This window comes from Pteropus alecto, unplaced genomic scaffold (genome assembly GCF_000325575.1).
Source record: "Pteropus alecto unplaced genomic scaffold, ASM32557v1 scaffold3, whole genome shotgun sequence".
Classification (NCBI taxonomy): domain Eukaryota; kingdom Metazoa; phylum Chordata; class Mammalia; order Chiroptera; family Pteropodidae; genus Pteropus; species Pteropus alecto.
In genome coordinates, this window is record NW_006442484.1 from 61,100,610 (window position 1) to 61,126,579 (window position 25,970).

General features: G+C 36.5%; 1 protein-coding gene and 1 pseudogene across 2 annotated transcripts in view; one reads left to right on the forward strand and one right to left on the reverse strand.

Moving 5' to 3' along the window:
• Positions 1–25,930, reverse strand: part of SF3B1 (splicing factor 3b subunit 1) — a 48,020-nt gene extending 22,090 nt beyond the window's left edge. For both annotated transcript variants that reach the window (XM_006921310.3, XM_015596532.2), the window contains exons 1-2: positions 25,784–25,930; positions 8,839–9,015 (exon numbers count right to left, since the gene is read on the reverse strand). In XM_006921310.3, coding sequence (XP_006921372.1) covers positions 8,839–8,965 — 127 coding nt within the window. In that variant the 5' untranslated portion in view covers positions 8,966–9,015; positions 25,784–25,930. The remainder of the gene's footprint in view (positions 1–8,838; positions 9,016–25,783) is intronic.
• LOC112470828 lies at positions 14,664–14,779 on the forward strand (annotated as a pseudogene).
• Positions 25,931–25,970: the final 40 nt, after the last annotated feature.

Consider the following 25,970-nt stretch of genomic DNA (forward strand, 5'->3'; position numbering starts at 1 on the left):
AAATAAAGGATAAAATCTAAATTCTTTAGCACGGAATTCAGAGTTCTACGCATTCTGGCTGCAACCACCATCAGTTATTATAGTTTTATGATTAAGAGTCTGAGCTCTGGAATCAAAATGTCTGCCTTCACAGAAAGTCTCTTTCTCTAATTAATATATTATTTAAACTCGTGTGTATCGGTTTCCTACAACATAAAGTTTTGTTTTAAGGATTAAATCACCCAAGCACCACGTTCTAGCCAGAGGTTTGACATTTAGAAGATGCAAATTTGGCGAATAGAGTATCAACTCTTCTCGACTGCTTCCCAAACTTCCCAATTTTGAATTTTTCAAGACTAGAAAAAATTAAAACAGCGCAGTGAACACCTACATACTCTTCGCCTATATTCATCAACTGTCTATGAGATAAAGGAAATATATGTGTACATATAACTTTTTCTAAACCATTTAAACTCCCTAATATTTAAGCATATATTTCCAGATCTAGGACATTCTTCTATATAACCACAACAGTATTAACATGTTCAAGAAATTAAACCTTAAATAACATTATCATCTAATATATATAGTCTAGCTTCAAATCTTCCCCAACTGTCCTACTAACAGCCTTTCCAAATGTTCTTCTTTGATCCATGACCCAATCAAGAACCAGGTACTACATTTAGTTGTTGAGTCTTGTCTCCTGCAAACACAGACTAATTGTCCAAACTTTTTTAGTCTTTCCTGACACCAACTAACTTTAAATTACAAACTAATGTTTCATTTTAACTATCTGAATAACACTTCGGTGTGGAGTTAGGCCAGTGATTTCTGTAGCCTAACAAATAGATGTTTCAATTCTTGCCAGCTCATTACCTTCAAGTGAATTAAACCCTTTAATACCAGGCATTTTAAAAAGCTCATTTATTAACTAGTTTAAAAGGACTCCAAAAGGAAAAGATTCAAATGGAATAATGCAAATGCCCAACCCCCACTCCCAGCTAAGAGAGATAATCTTCAAGATGGGTGCAGCTTAAAACAGAAAATGTAGTAACTCTATACAGTCTAAGACACAGCTGGGCCACATTTTCCTACGGGAACAAGTCTCAGAAACTCAATGGAATACTTACTGAACTAGCAGCCTCAGTTTGTAATCAGATCTCCAAATTCTTATAGTGTGTCATACAACCACCATCTCCACAGTTATTACTTTTTCCTGCACCTCTCCCCTCAAAACTGTTACAGCAGCCCAAGCAGCCAGGGGCCTTTGCCATGATTAATCACAAACACAAATATCCTCATTTGAGCTGGGTGGTTCATTTTACTATTCTACTTTTACTGTTTGTAGTAATTTTTTTTTTAAGTTTTAAATCCCTGTTTGCTACATCCCTCACCCTCCACTCCTCCCACACACACATTTTTCTTCTAGAATACAGAAGAAACCACTCGGTGGTTAGCAAGACTGGCTCAAGGGTGAGTAGAGATTTACTCTTAATTTTTTCCTTCCTGAACATTTCCATTTCTGAAATACTGTCGAAGTTTTGTTTTTGTTTTTGGTTTTTTAAACTACGGAGATACGTGTATCACTTTTAAGTAAACAGGTTCTTTTAAAGGACTACAAATGTTATTGCCATCAGGATCCAGGTAGGAAACACAAATAAGTGACCAGGACAACCAAAAAGTATGCAATCTCTTTTCTACGGCATCAGAATAGTTTACTGAGCACCTACACTGAAATCACTCGGAGCACCTGCATCAAGAACAGACTCCTAGGCATCAAATCCACTGAGTCAGAACCTTCAGCTTAAGAGCAGGCTTCCACATTAACACCTCAGGAAACTTGTATTTGGCCCTTCACCCACTTCAATTTCCAGCCCAACTCATCCTTACCAAAATTTTCAATTTAGAAAATCATTTTATACTTTTTTCCTAACTCATATATGTATAAGTAAAAACGAGAAAGGGGTATTGTGTTTAATGAAAATTGCATCATACTATATACATTATCATCATGCAGCTTGCTTCCCACCACTTGATACATCAGTTTATTTTCCTTCTAAAAAATTTTCCATTCTAAGTTTTCAGCAGCTAGTCCTTTATTTGAATACACATATTCAAGAACTACTTTCATCTACTAAATTTAACCTGATTTTATACTTACTGATGAGCAACAGTTTTCTAATTACAAAGATACACAAAACATTGAATTAGTGTTTGTATATGGCAAATATTAAGAATAGGTAAAGCTTGGGAATGGGTTAAACTGTGTTCATTTTATTTTTTCCTACACTTTTCTGTATGTTACACTATTTCACATTAAAAAGGTACTTTTGATTTGTAGAAGTCATTAAAAGTAATTTTCCAATTCTCCCCCACCCATGCCTGCAATGGTTTGTAAAATTCCAGTTTCAAATTTTATAAACACATCTTTGGGAAAGGCAAAAAGTTGTCTCTAACTCCATGTTTTCAAAGCTATGTAACACTAAATTATAGCTCTTGGTATGCAGGTATTTCTGTACTTTCTTAAATATGAACTGACTAAAAATGAGCAAATAAGTAATTTCTGGCAACGAATAACTAATGCATAAGATTTGTTGGCAGGCATGGGAAAGAAATGAGAGAACATACTAAAAAGAATAGCCAAAGTCCCAAAATATTAAATACAAGACTAGAGGAGGCAGAGAAGGAAACGTTTACGCTAATCTCTCCCTACTTCAATCATAACAAATACTGTTTCAAATTTAGACTCCCTGTCTAAATGTGACTCTTTTCACATTCAGATATGAAAGATAAAAACGGATACTGTCTGCTAATGACTGGATTAGAGACTAGGACCTTCTACTGGTCACACTTAAGACTGCTAAGAGATGTCACTCTAATCCATTTGAATCCATAAATATTCCAATTTTCATGTTGTGTATCAACAGTCTGTGCCTTTTTATTACCCAGCAGTATTATATGTACTATAGTGTGTTTATCCATTCTCTATTTGAGTGGCATCCGGGTTGTTTCAATTTCGTGAAGATAACAAATAAGGCTGCTCTAAACACTGCTGTACAGGTTTTTGTGTAAACATCAAGTTTAGAATCACCTGAGTAAAAACCTAGTAGTAAGTATATGTTTAATGCTATAAGAAACTTAGTCCTTTTGATGGGCAGAGAACTGAATTATTCTGTACAACAGAGGAAGAATTTTGAGAGACAAAATGGAGGAAAGGGAACAAGTAAAATGAAAAACTGAGGTGAGATTAGTAAAATTCCACAGTTCTATGGTGTTCAATAAAGTGGTGTCAGGAGGGAGAAAAAATTAATGTGGATTTGTAAATTATGATTCTCTGGATGAAAGCCTGAGTTCTATTCCCCACCTGACCCCATCTTCAGTAAAATGGGAGTGAGGCATACTGGTATGACTCTTAAGTTACTGATGCTGAACACTTAAAAAGAAAGCAGAAATTCCCTATCTTGACACTTTTGGAATCCTAAAATTGAAGTTATGGATAGTCTTTCAAATCTCCAGACTTGGTATTGTCTGGAAGTGGTTTAAAAAAGTCTTAAACAAGAAATTAGAGTACTAGATAAGTATTAGACTTATATTTACCAAAGAGCCTCACTAAAAGGAGAAACTTTGAGGGTAAATGATCAAGAATAAGGTTATTTCTTAAATTGGTATTCTTATTTTAAGGTATATGTATCACTGGGATTCATACAAAACTATTCCAAGTAGTTTAGCTTGTTAGAAAACTGTAAGTATATTCATTGCCATTAAAATTATAATGGGAGAGGCACCTAAATTTACAAGTCTTCTGTTACATTTTCTTGCTATGGCTAGTCCAACCTAACCATGCATGAAGTATGACTTCAGAACTGTGCTCATTCCTAAAGTCAATGATTTTCTTGGCGCTTCCCTTGTTCTGGGACTCCTGACATCTTGACTACAGCAACAGTGATGGGCTTGTGTAAGAGGAAGTAGTTGTGGGTGTTTTTATTGACTTCTTCCTCTTTCTCTCCAGACTGTGGGAAACTCCGCAGGACAAAGGTGCTGCAACAAATGAATTGGAAAGAGAAAAAAGGGAAAAGAGATGGAGTAGGAACATAAAGATTTAAGACAAACCACAATGTATGGGCTTTATTTGGAACTTGATTCAAATAAACTGGAGAAAAAATGTTTATATGGCAATTAGCAAAATTCAACACGGAATATTTTATTAATTTTAGGTGCAATAATGTAATTTTTTTAGTCTTTGCTTTTTAGAGATGCACAGTGAAAAATGTATGATAAGATATATCTGGGATGTGCTTCAAAATAATGGGAAGAATGGAAGGGACCAGTGTACAGATTAAACATAAGAAGTAGCCCTAAGTTTATAACTGTTGAAGCTGGATGAGGGGTGGGTGAACAGGGGGGTTCATCTCACTATTCTATTTTTGTATATATTTGCAGTTCTCAATAAAAAGTTAGAAAAAAATTTTAAACATGGTTTTCTTAAGTTTCACACTTTCTTCTCATTCTTGAGTCTTTTTTCTAGCCCTTGGTTCTTCTTTGTTCTAGCCTTCTGACCCCAACACAACAGAAAATAAGTTTTCTCTTCTCTGGAGAAATGGAGTCCTCTGCTACACATAAACAATTTTTTTTAGCTTTTTTATATAATATCTTTAACCTCAAAAGTTCCAACTCTTTTGAATCTTTCATTTTTTTTCCTTTTCTGGCTTTGCTGATCTTGTTATAATTGATGGTAATGTAAAATCTTCTAAATGTTAAGATATAAACACACATTTTCAAACTAATTTTGCTCCAATGATATACAAAAAGAAATGTCATTATTCAACTGAAACACCCCTCTTTTTAGAGGGGAATTCTGATCCTGAGAACACTTTCAACTATTAGAGAACAAATTCTTCCCTAGAGGAGAAACGATAATTAACAGTGTGAATTAATGAATACATTTATTTGTGAACTGGCCCATCTGAAATCTCAAATTGTTCAAAAATAGATTTCCATTTTTCATTCACTTAAAAATTATATTACTTTTATAATTAGAATTGTGATAAATGTTAAAATTACAATTTCCTAATACATCAAATGTTTGATGTGAAAATTGAGTTTTACATCAAAAGATGTTTCCCACTTCTATGTCTTTATTTTTCTATGCCTCAGATATTGCTAAGCGCAGACTGTATCACTTCCTCCTTGACACGTTATTTCTCATTTTTCATTTGGATTATTTGCAATGTTCTAATCACTGTTCATTACATACTACAGAGGCATAGCCTTCAAATGTTACTCAGTCACTAACACCTTTTAGTGTGGTCCATAAGTATCACCTATTCTCCACCGGGCAGAAGCAAGTAGTAAAAAGATTTCTCAAATATGAGACTTCTTAAAGACATCCAGAAAAATATCCCTACTCTCAGCCTTTTCCTTCAATAAAACCCCAATAGAACTAACTATAGTGGTAAATTATTTTACTGAATGCTACAGATATCAATTCCTAAATGATGAATTCCTAATTAATTTAAATGGTTTCCCAAATAATTCTACATAAAGAAGTATTTTTCAACATCTTTAAGAAACACTTTTTCCTTTTACTAGCAACATTCATACTGGAAGTCTACAAAAGTCTACAAAGCAGTAACTGTCTGAACATGGGAAAATAAAAATATCAAAAGATGCAGAAAAATGACTTTCAGTCATTCTGCAAGCAAAGAATTAGGGAAGAAAACTTTTACAGGTTTGTGATGCCAAAAAAAAGATAAATAATAAAATCCATTCAAGGAATAGTGGCAAAAAAGCCAATATATGGAATTTTGGAATAATTCATTTTTCCCTTTCCAAAACAGAAAAGAGTATGTTCCCTCATTTGCCAAAGTCAGCAATATCTGAAGAATTGCTGGATGGCAAGATTATGCACACGATTAATTGTATACACTTGACACAATTTGACATGCAGAAAGGTCCAAAAGATTGTATTTGATCTAAATAAGTCTAACTCTTTTATATTTCAATACTGGAAAGCATATGCCACACTGATTAGGGTAAAAAGTAATTGGGTTGGTTAAAGAAAATATTAAGGGCTAATTCTAATAGAAATATTTGAAAGGAATATGACATCAAGAAAAAAATAGTTCAGTTTAGCTCAATAATGGGAAGTAACAGCCTGTGAGAAGAACCATACAGAAAGGTACAACAATAAACTACTTTATTTCGAATACAATATTTGCCTCACAAGACTCAAGTACAAACTGACGCAACCATTACCTTAAAAATTACAAGATATAATAAAGAAATGTCTTTACCAGCAACATTATCTACAATGGAAAAATTACATAATCTTTTTTACTTAAACAATATAACGGACAATTCTAAATCAAAAATTAAACAAGTAATACACATTTTAAAAAGTTGCTCCAGTGAGGTTCAAATTCAAGTCCTCTTCTCAACTACCTCAAAAGCCTAAGTAAGAATGGTTGCTCTTACTCCAAGTCACCCTTCACACTGTAATCAAAAGTAAAACACAAAAGTAACTTGTCACCTGGGAAAAGGAAGGCACTTTACTCCACAGTCATTGGAAAGCCAAAGTCAAACCTAGTTCAGGGTTCAAAGCCTTTCCTATTTTGATGCTAACCAAACATTTCTTCCTCTCAGCTCAGGTGATTTCCGATATATGATAAGTCCTACTCAGCCAAACAGGTAATCCAAACCTACCCAAGCGTTCGAAGATCAGTGTAAGTGCCCCCTTACTGTAAAACTCTTTTAATATTTTCACTATAAATCACTCTCTTAATAAATGTTGATAAAATACTCTGCACCTATCATGTACCCTGTACTGGAGATAACAAGGTACAGTTCCTGCACACAACAATCCCAAAGTGGAAGAGAAAACCTTAACACAATAGAATATTCTAAGTAATGTAATAAAGATATACATTGTTATAGTGGCATAAAAACAAATTATGCTCCTTTATCAGAGATTACTTAAAAAGTGAAAACAGAGATGGGCAATGAAGGACTAGAATTCTCCAGGAAAATGGCATAAGAAAGGGAGCAAGAAACTATATAAATACTCTGTATTTCTACTAAACATTTATCATCCTCTGACTTATACTCTACAGTAATGGACAGTGTCTTGTACGGTGCTCAGATATTAAAATGACTGTTCCAACTTTTTTATGGCATGTTATTTCATGTTGATAAAGCATAATACCAAATGAAACAGCCATTTTGGCCAATGAATTTCAATCTCCTATTGCCCAAAATTTTCAACCAGGTTTCTAAAGTGCATGAAAACGGAAAAGAACTTTGATTTTCCTGTCCAAAAGTACCTTATGATAAAGATACCACTAAACCAGTAATCAAAGCCACAAAATGCCACAAATGACTAACCATTCTTCAATGAACAAAAAATAGCAACATCTTTAGTTTTCTAATTGTTTTGCAAAGGATGGTTGAGATAGACTAAAGAGGGAAAAATACGTGCCTAAAAACCTCTGGGTTAAAACTGTGTTTAAATCTTAAATACCTAACAATAATAACATTAAAGTCACTGTCAACTTATTAACATGTTCCATAAACTGCAGAAAGCTGGACTTCAATTCCTGTGGGTGACAACTGTTCAATGCCATTCACATTCTGGTCCTAACGAACCTTTCTAGATTCATCTACTTTTCCCCTCTTTGCACCCTTTTCCTGCCACTACCGACTACTCCAACACAAATGTTAATACAACATTATTAACATCTCGGGCTCAAATGTCCTCCCCTAATTTAAAAGGGATGATCCTCTCAAACCAGAGACAAGTCATCTCTTCTATGAAATAGCTCCACGCATAAATTAATCACTCTGCTACTGAGGTTCCCAGAACATATCAAACTTCTATTTAAGCATTCATTTGCCTCATTAAAGAATGAAAATGTATATACATCTTTCTCCATCAGACTAAAACTTTTAATGGCCTTCGTCTCTATTACCTCTCATACACTAATATCGAGCCAGACACCCAGAAACGTGTGAAATAAAAGTGACTCCCTTGGAAGCCTCGTGTTTGAGGAAAATTTCAGATTCCAAGCAAGAAAACAAGGAATGCAACTCCGAACTCCCATGTTGCATCTGTTTTGAAAAGTGACCTTATTTCCTGTCATTTCTGGATACTCCCTAACGAACTCCAGCCTATTCCCAACATTTTCCTAATTCTTTATACTCCCTATTCCATAAAACCATCAACTACTTCGAAATTTTGTCCATTAATAAAATATGACTTTCTCTCTTCCATCAATATTCGGTCTCCAAAGAAAAAGATACTAAAAGTAATCAAGGCAGAAAAAAAATACCAGATTTTATTTCCAAATCATTTCGTACAAAATAAAAGCATCTCAGACGCCTGAAGACACACAGATTAGCCAAGGTTAAGAGTAATGAGCCTCGGGTGTGACTAACTCGACTTGGGGCTACCCGAAAAGCAGCGGCCGGATTTCAGTGTTTTTCTGACTCTCCTATGCACAAACTATGCCGACGACAGTTCGCAGGAAAGACAAGCGAGACTTTGCTTCCTTCCCCATTTTCCTGATCCCTAGTCCTAAATCCTTATTGAGCCGTCTAAACAAGGCCCTCTGGCCAAAGAAGCGAAGCAACCCTGAAACAGCAGCACCCAAACACGGAACAAAGCACCTCTCGGGGGTGTAAGAGTAAGACGCCATTACGTGGGGCAGTGGCCTGCGCCGCTGGCGCGGAGGGGACGAACCGGGCCCCGAAGCGCGGATACAGTCCCCACAGAAGAAACTACAGGAAAAGGCAGAAGCCTAAGAAGATGAAATTTTAGCAGGCTAGGCAGCAGAGCGGACACACAACTAGGGGAAGGCAGCTTACCTTCGTGAGTCTTGGCAATCTTCGCCATTTTGTCCACTCGAACACACAGACGGAAGTAGCGCTCCCTAGAACTTCCGCTCGCCGCCGCTGCCACGGAGAAAAATAGCTTGCGCTGCCCTATGCGCATGCGCCAAGCGGAAGCGCGCTCCGTCGAGTGACACGTGACAGAGTAGCCACCTAGATGGAACAGAGAAGTGTATTGTGGGTGGGGGCGGTGCCAGGAGTGGGCCCGGAGGCGGTTTTCGTCGTGATCCAGAAAAGTACTGGATCAGCCATACGTGAGTAACTTAGCCTGGAGGAAAGTAGATTCCACGAGGACAGTTAAGAACGGACACTGTGAAAAACAACGACTTCAGGGCTAGAAAAAACCTCAGATTTTCAATCTCCTTTCTCCAAATTCATCGGAAGGCGTCTGGGGACCAGACAAAAGCTCACTTTAGCATCTGTCTTAGCTGTTGAAGTGCTTAGTTATGGAAACACTCGTAATAGTCTCTTCCTTTGCGCTGTAATTCAAGGTCAATTTTTCTTTAATTATTTACCATTTGGGTAGGAGTTTCGTTTACAACGTATGTTCCCAAACACTATTGAACCTCACAAATAGCCCAGTAAAGTGGCCAAATTGTTTCTAATCCCATTTTAAAATGAGAGAAAAACTGCGGGGATATATATAAATTGTGCAAGGCCACACAGTTTCTGAGTACACAGCAAGAACTTTGTCATTCTTTTAAAGCCTTTTAACTTTATAGGTTCTTAGAAAATCACTGATCGTCAACATTAACACTGATGAAATGCCTCTCAATCCTAAATGTCATTCCTAAAACAAGAAGCTTTAAAAAATCAGAATACGTAGGTCTTTTTTTTTCTCTGCATCAATTATACCAGCATGACCTTGTACTGTCATTCTGGCCTTGGACTTTGAAGTAAAAAAAGAACAAAAACTTTCAGAAAGGGATTTGAAAGAGGAAGTAGCCCATGATAACAGGTAGGGATCAAGGTTCCAGCCAGCACAAAGAAAAGTTTACTGCTCTGTGTGATAGACTAGCAACACACATTTAGAGACTTTCATAACTAAAAAAATGGGATTTTTATTAGCATCAATGAAAAACAATTTGATGAGTTAAAATTTTCAATTGTTTAATTGTTTTAATATAGGTTTAAACTATTTGGGGAGGAAGGAGGTAAGAGAACAGTAGATTACACAAATTACTGATAAATTCTGGTTCTTGGATTAGCAAAAAGTCCATAGATATTTCTTCTACGGTTTAGTTTATAACCTACACATAGATTATATATATTTTTATGTATACAAAATAGCATATTTTTAAATAAAAATGAGAAATGAAGAATTAGAGAAAAGTGTTATCCATCAACAATCAACAAATTCATCCATGTTGACAAAAAAATCACAAGGACATTGTATTTCTTGGCTCAGTTTTAAAAAAAGATAAATTCATATATACCAGGTGATCACAGTAATGTATAAATATATGCAAATGAAATTCACCAAAATATTAATAGTGGAAGTTTATGAATGATGTAATTCAATGTTTCTTTATAATTTTTAGTATTTTCCATATACTCTGCTATAAGCATGTATTGTTTTTATAAAGAGGAAAAAATATATTAGAGAAATGAAAATCATCTGCAAAGTGAGTATCACATGTCCTTTGTCTTTCCAAGATACAAGCTGCACTGGCTGGACGCTTCATATTATGTGCATATTTCTCTAGGTGCGTAGATATTAAGTTTCTTTTGTAGGTCAAGGACATATATGGGATAGTGATATGTGACACTTTGCCTAAGATCAAGGGAGACTTCCTTCTCTTAGTCTTCTTCTAAAACAAATTTGTCTTTAGTAAACAGCGATGTGGGTATTCAGACAGTAAGAAAAAACAGGGTTTTTCAATAAGTACTTTCACATTCCATTTTCAATATCAATAAATAATAATCAGATAGTACTTAAAGTAGGCATTCTACCCTTTTCTGGTGAGGGTTTTCGTGTCAAAAGTCAGAAGGGGTGATCTGCCCCCGCTTTTATAAACTAGACAACTGACAGTAATGACATCCAATTAAAAGGAAAATCCACTCCTTTTTTTTTTATCATGGGCACTTGGAGATTGGCTTTTCCTAGTCTCAAAAAAAATATTGCATTTTACACAACAAAAGAAACGAAATGAAAAAAACAACCTACTGAATGGTAGAAGATATTCACAAATGCTATATCTGATAAGGGTTTAATATCCAAAATGTATAAGGAACTCATACAAATTAACACCCCCCAAAAAAATCCAATTAAAAAATGAGCAGAGGACCTAAACAGACATTTCTCCAAAAAGAACATACAGACATATAAAAAGATGCTCAACATCACTAATCATCAGGGAAATGCAAATCAAAAATCACAATGAGATAGCACCTCACACCAGTGAGAATGGCTATCATCAAAAAAACCAACAGGCTCAGCCTTTGGATAAGAATCCGCTGAGCCAGTGCCGGCATCAATAAACACTGCCTCCTGCTTATAAAATAAAAAATTTAAAAAAATAACAAGTGGTGGTGAGGATGTGGAGAAAAGGGAACTCTTGTATGCTTTGGTACAAGAGTTTGATTGTAATTGGTACAGCCACTATGTAAAACAGTATGGAGATTCCTCAAAAAATTTAAAATAGACCTGCCATACAACTCAACAATACCACTTCTAGGTATTTACCCAAAGAGGGGAGGAAACCACAAATTCCAAGAGATATATGCACCACTATGTTCACTGCAGCATTACAATAACCAAGATATGGAAGTAACCTAGGTATTCATCAATAGATGGATATGGATATTACTCAACAATAAAAAAGAATGAAATCTTGCCATTTGCGACAACATGGATCAACCTAGAGGATATTATGCTAAGTGAGAGAAAGACAACTATTGTATGATTTCACTTATATGTGGAATCTAAAAAAACAAAACAAATTAATAAGCAAAACAAAACAGAAACAGACCCAGAGATACAGAGAACAAGCTGATGGTTGCCAAAGGGGAGGGGGTGGGGAAATGGGTAAAAAGAAAAAAATATATACATACATACATATACATACATATACACAGATGTACAAAATACACACAAGAATATTGCAAAATAGCAAGCATAATTTTTCTAGACAAAATATAATTTTTCAGATTGTTAAATGTTACCTATAACTTACAAATTTCCTTTGGGAATGAAACAATAAAGGCCTCGAAATTTCATGCTATAGGCAAACCAGTGAGAGTTTATCAAGCCCATCTTTTCTGAGGTAAAAGGAACGTCACGGGATAAATGGCCCACAATCTTGATCCATAGTATCGAGTTTTACCAAAGCCTCCTATATCAAAAGGATATCAGACTCTACCTACCCCAGGCCAAAAATCTATTTCCATCTGCCCCTCAGTTATATCTAAAGTTCCAAAACTATAGAGTTTTATTTCTGAAAATATAAGGCATTGCTCAGTTAAATAAGATAACCCTGAGATGCTATTCTGAGTATCAGTCAATGTATCTGCCATGCCTGACTTCCCCTTCTAGCTTCAACTTAACTGACCAAATTCTATGCTCAGGGAAACAGCACGGGGTTGTTCTCCTGATAGGCACCTGGCCAGCTACCTAGAATCTGGCCTGGAATACAGGACACCCTGCCTATGGACAACAGAAGTTATTGGCTAAACCAAGATTCCTTCTCTTGGAAATTTGAACTGGAAGTATGAAAACTTGCCAGTTGCTCTTGAAACATATAGAATCAGAAGAAAATATCAGTTTGATGACATAACAAGAATGAAGAATCATGAATTCCTGCTAAAGTCCCCACAGCTACCTTGAATTCAGAAACCACCTCCAGTTCTGAGCTTCAAAAGGTCCATTCCTGAAATAATACTGCTTTTCTTGAACTAGCTTGGGTTGATTTCCTTTCAGCTATACCAGGCCTAACTAGAACAGAAGAGCAGTGTATTAACTTCTTAGTGAGTTAATTAACTAGCTTCTTTTTCTAGTTGAAAGTCAGCTGAGAGCTGTCTGATTCATAATGATGAAATAGTGAAATTCAGAGCACATAGAAGTCAAGTCTGAGTAAGTGTCCCAGACAGCTAAGGGTACTGTGACACAGAAGCGTTAGATGCCTGGAATGCTGCACTGGTCTTCTAATGTCTCAACTTGGCAAAGCTAAAGTCCCGTTATTTAAACATATTAATCTAGGTATTGCTCTGAAGCCTCTCGTAGATGTGCTTTAAATTCATAATAATTGACTTTTCTAAGAAGATAGATAATCTGGGTAAGACTAATGCAGTTGAAAGGCTGTAAAAGCAAAACTAAGGCTTCCCTGAAGGCTAGTGTGTCCAGAGTGGAGTAAGAGGGGAAGAGAGGCATGAGAAGAGGCCAGGTACCTGTGGTACCTGGCAGTACTACATTGTTGAATGAATGAATGAATGAATGAATGTTGAATTAAGGAATCTTCCAAATTTTCCTGCTCTGTACTGCTTCTGATAGCTAATACAAGGAGACCTGCCACATTATTTTTGCTCCTGCATTTTTAACGATAGATATACAACATAAGAGCTAGAAACATTGTCACTAATGATTCAGCTTAGGCTGGCTGTTGTCTCTAGCTGAACTAAGAAATTGGTAGGGGTTGGAAGAAGATGAATGTCAGGACCAGAGAAATAGTAGGATTAATGAGTTAGGTAAGGAAGGGACATTGGGCAGACTAATGTTCTTGGGTGACAGGTCTTCTGTTGTAGATAGGTACAAGAGTCAACCTAGACTATTAACTTGGCAATGATAGTAACAATAGCAACAGTACAAAGCCAGCAATTTTTGATGCCACCCAGAATCCAGTGACCTACAAGGCACAGTACTTCCTTCTTAGTGGTGGGAGGTACAAGATGCAATAGTTTGTCCTTTATTTTGGAGATGTCCAGGCATGCCCAGGACACTATGACTCCAAAACAGTGGTTCTCAACTGGGAGTGATTTTGTCCCCTGGGTATACTTGGCAATGTTTAGAGACTCTATCTTCTTTCTCTAAAGGGTCCTCCTTCCTATTCTCACCCCCATCTCAACTCTTTTGCCTGGCTAACTCCTTCTCATCCTATAAAACTGACCTTGTGTCACACCACCCAGGAAATCTCACCCTAGGCATGAGATATAGATAGCATGCTTTGGTATTTCTGTGCCATGCTTCTAAAATACCACAAACATGTCTCTCTAAATACCCTAACCATTTTGCATTATGTTTCTACGTGTCTATCCATACTGGACTGTGATATCTAAAGAAACTTAAAGAGAGAGATTACTGGCATCTAAAGACCAGGGATACTGCTCAACATCCTATGTTGCTCCCCACAACAAAGAATTTTTTTGGCCCAGAATGTCAATAGTACCACCATCCAGAAATCCTGGCCTAAAAACATCACTAATAGAGCAGACCCTTAATTTTCATTGGGTTTCTCTCCCACCCTCTGGAGCATATGTGTCTTTCCAGGGCTTCTAATGTATTTACCATTTCCGGGTCATCTAGTCTGATTAACGTGACTAACACAATGCCGTGGACTAATACAATGTTTTGCCATATGTCCAGATGTCCAGGTCCCTTAATACTATATTATGATAAAATTGAACTGATAGACCCTATTATGGGAGAGTTAACCCAAGGGTAAAACTTAAAAAGTATACTATTCTCCAGCACAAAAGAATGCACACAGTTTTAAATCCTCTTTATTGGACATGGTTCCACAGTGTAGTGGTCAGCAAGTATGCTTCACATGCAGAAGGTCCTGGATTCATGCCCCAGTGGAGCCATGGACTATGGCCATGCCACCCTGAACAAGCCCGATGTCTGATCTTGGAAGCTAAGCAGGTTAGGGCTTGGTTAGTACTTGCATGGGAGACCACTTAGGAAGACCAGGTGCTGTAGGCATAAATAATGATAAATAATACAATTTTTAAAAAATCCTCTATTATTAGGGATGGAAAACAACTCTTTCATCAGATCAATACCTGCTTACTACATACTTTAGGTCATATTAATCTGCTCTAGACCCCATATTTGGCGCAATTGCAATAGGGGATACTACTTAACTGAATTTGTGATACTTCACTGTCATCCTCTGGGATCTATATAGTCTTTGTAAGGGTCAGTCTTTAGTGTAGATATTATGAGGATCACCATCTTGGCATTCTTTAGGTCTTTAAGGTACTAATCTATACCATATTTCCTAGGATATGATAATACCTTGGCAAGGTGTTGGGTAAGATATTCAGCAGCTTTCCTGACTATGTTCTTATCCCACAGGCCAGGAAACCAACATGGGAGTTTGGCCAACTTCTAAGTATATTCATTCCAATTATACACTTAGAAACTTGGGAAATGACACTTGGCTCTATAAGCCAGACTTGGGCCAAGATTCCATTTATAAGCCTATATACCCCCACTTTAACAGGGAACACTATGACACTTTGGGTATCAATGTCTACTTGGACACTCTGTCCACAATCCTCAAAATATTTGGTTATTCCACTTTTCCCAGTGTATAGTTACCAGAGGAAATTAGTGCCTTTGGAAAAGTACTACGGGATATTTACCATGGTATTACATGGTCCTCTGTCATGGGGACCTAGCTTCTCTTTCAATCAAATGCTTTTAAATCAAATAGTTCAAGGTCTAAAAACCAGCTCGGTTTGGAAACCAGTAAAGATTTTTTTTTTTTAACTGGAAGAGCTGCCTTCTGTCTTCTGAACATCCATTCTTGGTTTCTCTTGGTCATACAGATTGAGCGACACCCTTGTAGGCTGACCATCAATCTTGCCTCCAAGGACACCCTGTTGTACTAACCATCTCCATATCTTTCTATAGATCGGGACCATCCCCCATCCCAGGCAGCCATTCTGACCTTGTGCTAATTATAATTGTGCTCACCTTCTGACAATTAACTATCACCACCTGGCCTCTATTTTGGGATCCCATGACCCCCAAAGCTATTATGGAGGTCAGCTATGTAACTTTAGCTGCTACTATCAGCCGAGGCTTGTAAAGGACAGCCACCATGAGTAACAGTGCTGTGCTGAGCCATATTGGAGGCAATATGGAAAACTGAGTAGTATTGATCTTGTCTTTTTATTTTAATATCTTGTTTATCATGAATTTTATGTATCTTAAAAATATCATATTAAAATATTATCTTAGTCATTGAGTTTTTTGGCATCTCCTTAAATTTTGTACCTGAGGCAAGTACCTCATTCACTCCACCCTAGTGTCAGTCCTGTTCAGTGATGCTGGTGCCCTCTGATATTCCTTATTGCTTTAGGGAACAGTGTTTTCTGAGCCATCCCATAAAGCCCAGTCATCTGGTTAGTTTTCTGGCCTTAGCACAGAATATCTACTCTAGCATACCCACTTCTCTGGGCCCCTTGATCCCTTCTTCTACCATCTTCCACAGCAGTTCTGCCGTTGCTTTCTCTGAGTTTCTAAAAGCCATCCTATTAGAGTATTAGCACTGCCTCCCTGGATCCTTGTCAGAGTATTGCATATCATAGGATTGTGCTCCCATATTAACAAACCTTGCCAACCCAACATTATGTTCTGCCCACCTCTGCCCCTTAATCTTGGGCCCTCGGAATTTAGTTCCTTACATCATCTTCCAACTCTTCATGGTACATATTGGCTGGGTCCTTTGGCTCCTTTGAGGTATCCCTTTCCTCTCTTATTAGTCCCAGTATTTCTTTGGCCGGTGATGTATGACTTAACCTCAGTTACTGGTCTGGTGTTCAGGAGAAAAACTAAGAAAAGTTCCTGAATGGGCACCTATTGTTGGTGTTCTCCTATCTTCAAGCTAAGAGGAAGCACTAGCTTTGTAATAGGATTAGGCTACTTCTGTAGACCCAGAGGATTCATGGGAATCTAGAATTTCAACTTTATTGAGCGCACTGACCCAGATGTCCCTGTCCTATTTCTTAGGATTGCAATCCTTCCCAATAAGGGCCGTCAGTTTAAGAGACATGCTGAGGCAGAAAATTTTGTCCATCTTTGGAGCTCTGCTACTCTTAGTATTAAGACTTGAACCTGACCATAAGCTTTTTTTGCCCTCTGGCTGCAGACAGTGAGACTCTATATACTCCCAAGGATGCCCTCCAGCTTTTACATTTCACTTTAACAGTGATTAATCGCTCTCAGCCTTTCAGTGTCCTTCTCACAATACCTCAATAGGAGCTATGAGCATTCCAGCCACCACCAGTGAGAGGGTCCTAATTGGCAGCCAGACTGTAGGTGATCCAGATATAAAAATCCCATTTTAGATTCTGCTTTCTTGGATCATAGGTTGGGTTCCCTATGAACTGGACTCTGAGATCTGAAGTGGAACCTAAAAGCTGATAATTCTTTACAGGTAGCCTATTATGCATTGAGAAACAAGCCTCTTTTCTCACCTATATCTGAATCCGGTATTCCATGGTCTAAAGAAAAATAAATGTATGCAAATGTTCAAAAGTATATGTGGACTGTCACCCACTACCACCCACTCCCACTTTTAGATAAAACGTGCCTATAAAAAGATGAGAAAGAATGAGCAGCCTCCAGGTGAGACAGCACAGGATAGCTTCACAAGGGAGCTAAGATTCAGCCAAGGCAATTGTTCTCGATGCTATAGGATGCAATACTTCCTATACTCTCCTGAAATAAAAATCATAGAGAATATGACTTGATCACACAGATAGTTTGAAAATATCAATATAATATGCTAACATAATATATAAGAATATAAAAGAAATAAAAGAAAAATGCTTATAAAAAAAGATGTATTGAATAGGGAAGTTTATGAATCACAGATTAGAAGTTCCAGAAAGCACAAAGGAAAGGAAGGCTTAAAATGGAAAATCAGGGGAAAAGAAGCACCGAACTGTGTAATAATGAGGTTATAAAAGAGGATGATTATTAGAGGAACTTTTAATTTAGAAAGTAAGCAAACAAGCAGGGGTATCTTGCTATTAGGTTGTCAACATAAACAGTCCCAGGAATCCTCAAATGGGTGGAAAAAGGATGATTAAGTAGGTACTCAGGCTACAATTTTTCATAGCAAAGGACAGCAAACTGGCCCATGGGCCATATCTGGCTTCCATCTTCTTTTTGGTAATATATATATACAGGCATACCTTGCTTTATTGTGCTTCACAGGTGTTGCGTTTTTTTACAAATTGAAGGTAAGACCCTCCACCAGCAAAAAGATTACAAATTGCTTTATTGCAATACTCACTTTATTATGGTGTTTTGGAACCAAACCCACAATATTAACGAGGTATGCCTATATGACATGAAATATGCCATTTTAACCATTTTAAAGCATACAATTCAGTGGCATTTAAGTACAAACAGTTGTGTAACTCACAAATATCTATACCCAAACTTTTTATCACTCCAGGCAGAAATTCTAACCATTAAGCAACAACTTCTGATTCCCTCTCCCCTCAAGCCCTTAGTAATGTCTAACCTTCTTTGTCTCTATAAATTTGCCTCTTCATTTCATATATGTAAAATAATACATTTGCCCTTTTATATCTAACTTATTCCACTTAGCATAATATTTTCCAGGTTCATCCATGTTGTAGCATATATCAGAATTTTATTCCTTTTTAAGGCTGAAAAATATTTTGCTGTATGTATATATCACATTTTGTTTATCCATTCTTCTATTGATGGACATTTGGATTATTTCTACCTTTTCGCTATCACAAATAATGCTGCAGTCAACACTGGTGTACAAATACCTGTTTGAGTCTTTGTTTTTAATTCTTGTTTGTATACACACACACATGAACACACACACATGCGTGCACGTGCACACACACACACCCTAGGAGTTAAACTGTTGAGCCATATAATTCTATGTTCAACTTTTTGAGGAGTCACCAAACTTTTCCACAGCAGTGACAACATTTACATTCCCACAACCAATGTATGAAGAATACAATTCTCCACATCCTCACCAACACTTAGTTTTTTTTAAATAGCTATTCTAGTAGGTGTGAAGTGGTATTTTATTGTAGTTTTGATTTGTATGTCCCTATTGGCTAATGACATTGAGCACCTTTTCATGTGCTTATTGGCTATTTGTATATCCTCTTTGGAGAAATGTCTACTCAAGTCTTTTGCCCATTTTTTAATTGGTTTAGGTTTTTTGTTGTTAAGTTGTAACAGTTCTTATATAGTCTGGATATTTAATCCCTTATCAGATATATAATTTGCAAATATTTTCCCATTCTATGTGTGAGATAATAGAAAAAATATATATATTGATCTCTGCCTCCAGTTTCTAGCACAGAGCTCCTAAATCCCTAAGTGATAAGAATACTAGGAGCATTTCTTATTCTGACATTTGGTCTTTGACCCTGTCCCTGACTCCTAAAACTCTGTGAATTCCTAAGTGATAAGAGCACTGAGAGCATCTCTTATTCTAATATTTGGTCTTTGACCCTGTCCCTGACTCCTAAAACCCTATGAATTCCGAAGTGATAAGAGCACTGGGAACATCTCTTGTTCCCATATTTGGTCTTTGACTGTCCTTGACACAGAACTCCTAAAACCCTTGTGAATTCCTGAGTGATAAGAACATTATACATCTCTTGTTCTAATATTTAGTCTTTGACCCTGTCCCTGACACAGTACTCCCAAAACTATTGTAAATTCCTAAGTGATAAGAGCACTAGGATCATCTTTGGTTCTATTGAGGCAACTCTGGATGGGCTCCTGGATGGCTTCTCAATGCGGCTACTCACCAGAAAGATAAAACCATACTTAGAAGCTTAGAATTTTCAGCTTCGACACCCCAGTTCTCCAAAGAGGGGCTAGGGGCTGGAAAAGGAGTTTTAATAATTGATCATGCCTATGTGAGTGAGCCTCCATAAAATCCCAATAATACGGGGTTCGCAGAGCTCTCAGGCTAGTAAACACATCCACACAGGGAGGGTGACACATGCCAACTCCACGGGGACAGAAGCTCCTGCACTCAGAATCCTTCCAGGCCTCGCCCTATGTATCTCTTCATCTGGCTGTCCATCTGTATCCTTTATCATATCCTTTAATAGAATGGAAAATGTTTCCCTGAGTTCCGTGAGCCACTCTAGGAAATTCATCAAATCCGAGCAGGGGGTTGTGGGAACCTCTGATTTATAGCCAAATCGGACACAAATTGTGGGTAACATGGAGACCTATTTGCAATTGGCAATCTGAAATAGGGTGGTAGGAGTCTTGCGGGACTGAGCCCTTAACGGGTGGTATCTGATGTTACCTCCAGGGCGAGGTCTGGGAGCGTTCTGAGTACAGGTAGACTGCATCGGAATTAAGTTAAATTGTAGGACACCAAGGTGATGTGGCAGAGAACTACTTGGTGTGGGAAAAATCTCCACATATTTGGTAACTAGAAGTGAAATATTTTGTGAGTAGTAAAGAAGACACACAGGAGAAATAAGCAAATGGAAAATTGAGTTTTTTCTAACATACTGTAGGTTGACTTCTCTCTGTTGACAGTATCCTTTGATACACAAGAGTTTTTAATTTTGATGAATTTTAATTTATCTATTTTCTCTTTTGTTGACTGTGCATTTGGAGTCAAATCCAAGAAATCACTGACAAATCCAATGTCATGAATAATTAAATTTGATACCAAAAAAAATGTATATTACAATTTATTCAAATAGTATCCCCCCAAAAAAGATATAAAATGAAAAGCAAAGTCTTTCCTCATCTGTCTCACTCCTCAAAAATTAAGAGTTTTATGTATTCATTGATTAATGTTATACATATAAAAACACATTCAGTAGATTATCTAATTTTTACACCAGAAATTCTTAAAAAGGTAGATGTTGGTAAAAATTAAATACTACAAAATTATAAATTATTCCAAAAAGGAAAGAAAGAGTTCAAGCATAAATACGCTAATATGAATAAATAATAAGCTTCCTGCTAAAAATCAGATTTTAATAAAAGCACAAAAGATGAAAGGAAGCCTATACAAGAAAAACGAATCAGGAAGTTCTGGGCTGGTGAACATGGAAATTGGGGAGAGTGGCACACTCCGAGAACTTGGAAGCTCTGAGCCCCTTCCCACATACCTTGCCCTAAGCATTTCTTCCATCAAGCTGTTCCTGAGCTATATTCTTTTATAATAAACTGGTAATCTAAGGGTGTACTGAGTAAAGATGCTGGGGAATGTGCAATATGCCTCGAAGGAGTGTGGCAAGGAGATGATATGGCATGACTGCCTTGTCTATACATATACCATAAAGACTGCATTGATGAATGGTTTGAAGTAGATCTTGCCCTGAGCACCCTTCAGATTAAGCACAGATTTGTTTTATAGGGTTTCTTGTCTTTTGAAGATGAAAAAACCAAGAAGGTATGAGGATCTGTCTCTGGCAACATAAAAACAAAAATGAAGGCATACTCAGCCAGAAATCTGAGTTCTTTGAGACTTAGAGATACAGAAATGGGCAATCAGGGAAAAATATCCTGCTGACCAGAGGGCAATTACCACAGAACTCAGTATACCAAACATGCATATAAAGGACTCATGGAGATTTTGAAAATTCTGCATATCCCTTAATAGTAGTTATCTACATAGGTAACACTGATAAATATTTTGTATTCAGACACCAAAGTTGACTGATTTAAAAGTTGATTTACTATTAAGTTTTCTAAAGCTGTACAACTAGTTGTGTTTTGATTTGTTTTTTAGTTTGAGATCTCTTTATTTTCTCCAACATGGCATTTCTGCATTCATCTATTCTTAAGTTGAAGACCACATAATATACTTCTTACAAATTAAAGTCTTAAATGTGAAACCAATAAATATAATCAGGCAGTAAAACATTCTCTGAATACAGACCATGATCTCAAGTTCTATTTCTTTTCCTTAAGAGTAGAAAATAGACTTGTACATAAGCTAAAATATGTTAATATCTTTAAAGGTTTAACAATATTAGAATGCAGCCCAAAGAATAAACCAAGTCACATAATTATATTTTAATTAATTAAATCTAGGATTATCTATTGAACTGCATTTTATTAAATATATTGTTTCCTCTTAAATAAAACAGTTAATCAACAATGAATTGTCTTGCAGCTATGCAACTTTTTTTAAAGCCCTGCAACCTTTTAAAAATATACAAATTACCAATTTTAAGTGCTGTCAGCTAAAATAACTGTTTTAATGGTTGTGTCTATTTGTTATTTTCAGGTATTTTATTTTGCTTTGCGTCTCCAGTCAGTTTTCCCACATTTGGGTAAAATGTTTAGCAGGTTGTAAACTTTATAACTTATAAAAAAAAGTAAAATAAAATTTTCTCAAGTGGAAAAAAGAAATTTAAAAGTGGCAGAAATGTATAAGAACAGTGTAAGAAAGACAACATTCAGTGAACTGAGGCTTATGATAAAATGCTAGGGAAAATAAAAAGGCTTTTGTTTGGAGCAAGAATAATGAAACCAGTTCTGTTGCTTTAAGTAGATGGTTCGACATAACAGAAAACAAAGAGCACTCAATTCATTTGTTTCTTTTCTGTTAAGAAAAATAATCCCATAACTAAAAGGGGTAAAGGGAAAAAATATGAGTGAAAGGGAAATGGACTTAATTTAAATGAGGTGAGGTGACAGTAAGAGAGTAACTAACGGCTTTAAGTGAGGGCACATGTCTTGACCTAAACCAACTACATCCCAAATGTCAATAGAACCTGCTAATGCAACAAAAGCACTTTTTATAGTAATCTCAACAAAATGTAGTACTTGTAGGGGAGAACCCAAGATCTGAAACCCACATTATATACAAACTGACTAAAGAAATAATGTTCACACCAAAAAGAAGACAGTAGAAACATGTCAGAAGAATTAAGCATGTCCTGTGTGATTCTATGACTTCACTGGTAAAGAATCCTTGAAGTTTATACCTGGTTTCCCCCAAGACATCTCATATGCTCCTTTTCCCTTTACTGATGTTACTATTACTTTCTTATCTCACTATCCCTTTTTTGTCACTGTACTTCTCCAATCCCTGTTTAACAAATCCTTATATTAAATTTCCTGTTTAAAAAAAAACAGAATAATTTTCATGTCTGGTCTCTGATTTACAAAGCCAGTCAATAAGGACAAACTGTCTAGTTAATCCTCTTTGATAGTCTGATTTTTATCAGAAACTAACATCTGTAATAGCACTAATCTCTTATAACTCAGTTCCTAATTCAGTCAAGGAAGGTGTTCTTTCAACTAAACATTTCACAAAGATAACCCCTGTAAGAAATCATTGAGCATGCTAGGAAGATTATTAATCAAAAAAGTGACAGTCATGAGATTATGTTAAATTAAAAACTTGCTTTATTTCAGGAAAAAAATATAATATTTAGGTAAAAGTCTTGTTCTGTAGTTAAAATTCATCCTATATTTGTTTTGACTGGAGGGTTGATTAAAAACAATATTAACACAAAGTCATAGCCACCGCTATTTACCTAGACTTTCTGGTTCAGTCTACATTCAGGGTTCTGAAGTGAATGAAAGGTCAAAGTATGATTCTAAGTGGAAACCAATGAAGAGGATTTCATTTGGAAAGATCGCATATCAGGCAGTATATGTATATTCATATATATAGTTTTATTATGTAATTTTTTAAACATTCACAAAAATGAAATATACTATTATAAGCTCTCCATGTACTCACCATCTAGTTCAATAATTATCGACAAATGATCCATTTCGTTTCATCCACTTTATTCCTCCACCCCCACGGAATTACTTTAAAGCAAACTATAGACATATTTCACCTGTAAAATGTATGAATGTCCACTGAAGTAGAGATTTCAGTCAAATTTCCCAGGCTTATATATGTCTTTTTATATTGTTTGTTCAAAACAAAATCCAAATAATGCCTCAAATATTTTAAATCTACAATAGTACCTCCCTTCCTCCTTCTTTACTTGACATTTATTTAAGAAATTGGATCACCTGTCTTATAGAATTTCTTATATTCTGTATTTGGCAGATTATATCCCCTTGGTGTCATTTAACATGTTCTATTCTATATGTAATTTAGCATATCTAAAAGCTTGACCAAATTCAGATTCAATTATTTGGGCAAAAATATTTAATATGTGATGTCGTATCAAATATATTTCTAACAGCATAGGTTTTAACTCTAAGATACTGCTTCCTACAGGTCTGTGTTGAGTTTTAATTTACTACTAATCTTTTCATAGCGTATAAACCGAACTTTAAACCCTTGGTTTATGGACACACTATCATCTATCGAAATTAGATCAGAGTTTATCACCTTTAAGCTTACATTATTCTTTTCCTTTGCTGAGAAGTCAAATGAGTACCATACACTGTCATCTATTACAAAGATTCCTTTATTTGCCTTTACTTTTTTTTTTTTTTAATTGGGGAACTATTCAATTGGGTGCCCCAATTCAATAGGTATTTTCATATGTCTGGGATGAGTTGAATGAGAAATGTTTGAATTTAATAAAAGAAGGCCTTATATCAAGTACATAAGTACACCATGTATTGTACTGAAAAATATGTCTAGCAGGCCTACTAGTTAACATTAATAGTTTAAAATAAAACTTAGTAGGAGGTGGCAGTATAATATCTGTATTTTGTAGGCATTGGTATTCATTGTTTTTTTTAGTAGGATTGTTATATAATGAAAATTTGTTCTAAAAGATGACATTACTGGAAATATTTAAGCTTTAAGAAAATAAAGGATTGTGAATTTGAAGGTAATCTGATATAGAATTGTTTGGATGTAGCTACAAAACCACATGACTTGACAAATACACCCTATATTATACTGAAAAGTGTTTTTACAAACTTTGTAGCCCAGGATTTCAACACACTCCACAAAGCATCTAGTACAGGATGCCTGAAATGAACAAAGCAAGAGTAGAAAATAACGATCATACATATACACAACAGCTGGAATATTTCTGCAAATGTAAATCAGATGGAGTCACTATTCTACCCTTAACCTAGAATAATTTCCTTCACACCTGGAATGAAATCCAAAGTTAGTTCCAGGACCTCCCAGGCGCTCTGATAAAGTCCTCACTACCTCTGATCTCATTTGCTACCACTCTCTTCCTTGCTCACTGTGATCCAAAGCCCTTGCTCTTCATAAAACTGGGCAAGGTTGTCCCTGTCTGGGGCCTTTGCACTTAATGTTCCCTCTGCCTGAAGTAACTTTCCCCACAAATATTCACAGAATTCACTTCCTCAGTTCATTCTGGCCTTTATTCAGTATCACTTGGTCAGAGGCCCACCTGACTACCCACCCTATATAAAATAGTACCTCACCTCACCCCTTTTCAACTCCTTACCTGCTTTACTTTTTTTCTACAGCACATGATTATCTAATATTATATACTAATTGATTTCCCCCACTAGAATATAAGCTCTGTGACGGCAGACTTTGTTCACTTATCCAGCACCTAAAACGACAAAGACTAAGTGCCCCCGAAATATATGTTGACTACATTTAATCAACAGTTTCATTTACTCCTCAAAACTGTATGCAGTAGGTAGTACTGCTATTTCTTTTACAGGGAACTATTAAGTACAAAGGTTAAATAAGGACCTAGGAACAAAAGGATGAGAAAATGTCAGGACTTTGATTCCTGAAATAGGTGAATCAAAGCAAAGTCGTCTGGTTTGTACGGAATAAGGGAAACCCAAACTATACCAACTACTGGAACACCAATTAAAACATTGGCCACACAGGAAGAAAGCAGATAGAACCAAGTCTATTCCCAAAGGACGTGAGGGCAACCTTATGCTGCCCTCACAACCCCACGGAGAGAGCAACGTAGATACTGTATTAGACAATCATTAACAGCAAGACTGACTGCCGGACTTCACAGCCAGGAGCGATGGCGGGTCCGGCTCAGCACTCACCGGTTTGGACAGTTACATAATTAACAAAGAGAACATCCGACTTCCTCTCGCCCCAGGGCTGCGCTCATGTGCCAGGCCTCGCGACAGAAAAGCAGCACCTAAGAAAACGGCGGCAGTTGGCGAATTCCAGGACCAGTTCCAGAGCGGGAGGTGGGGGTGAGCGCTCACCGTGAGTTTTACGTAAGGC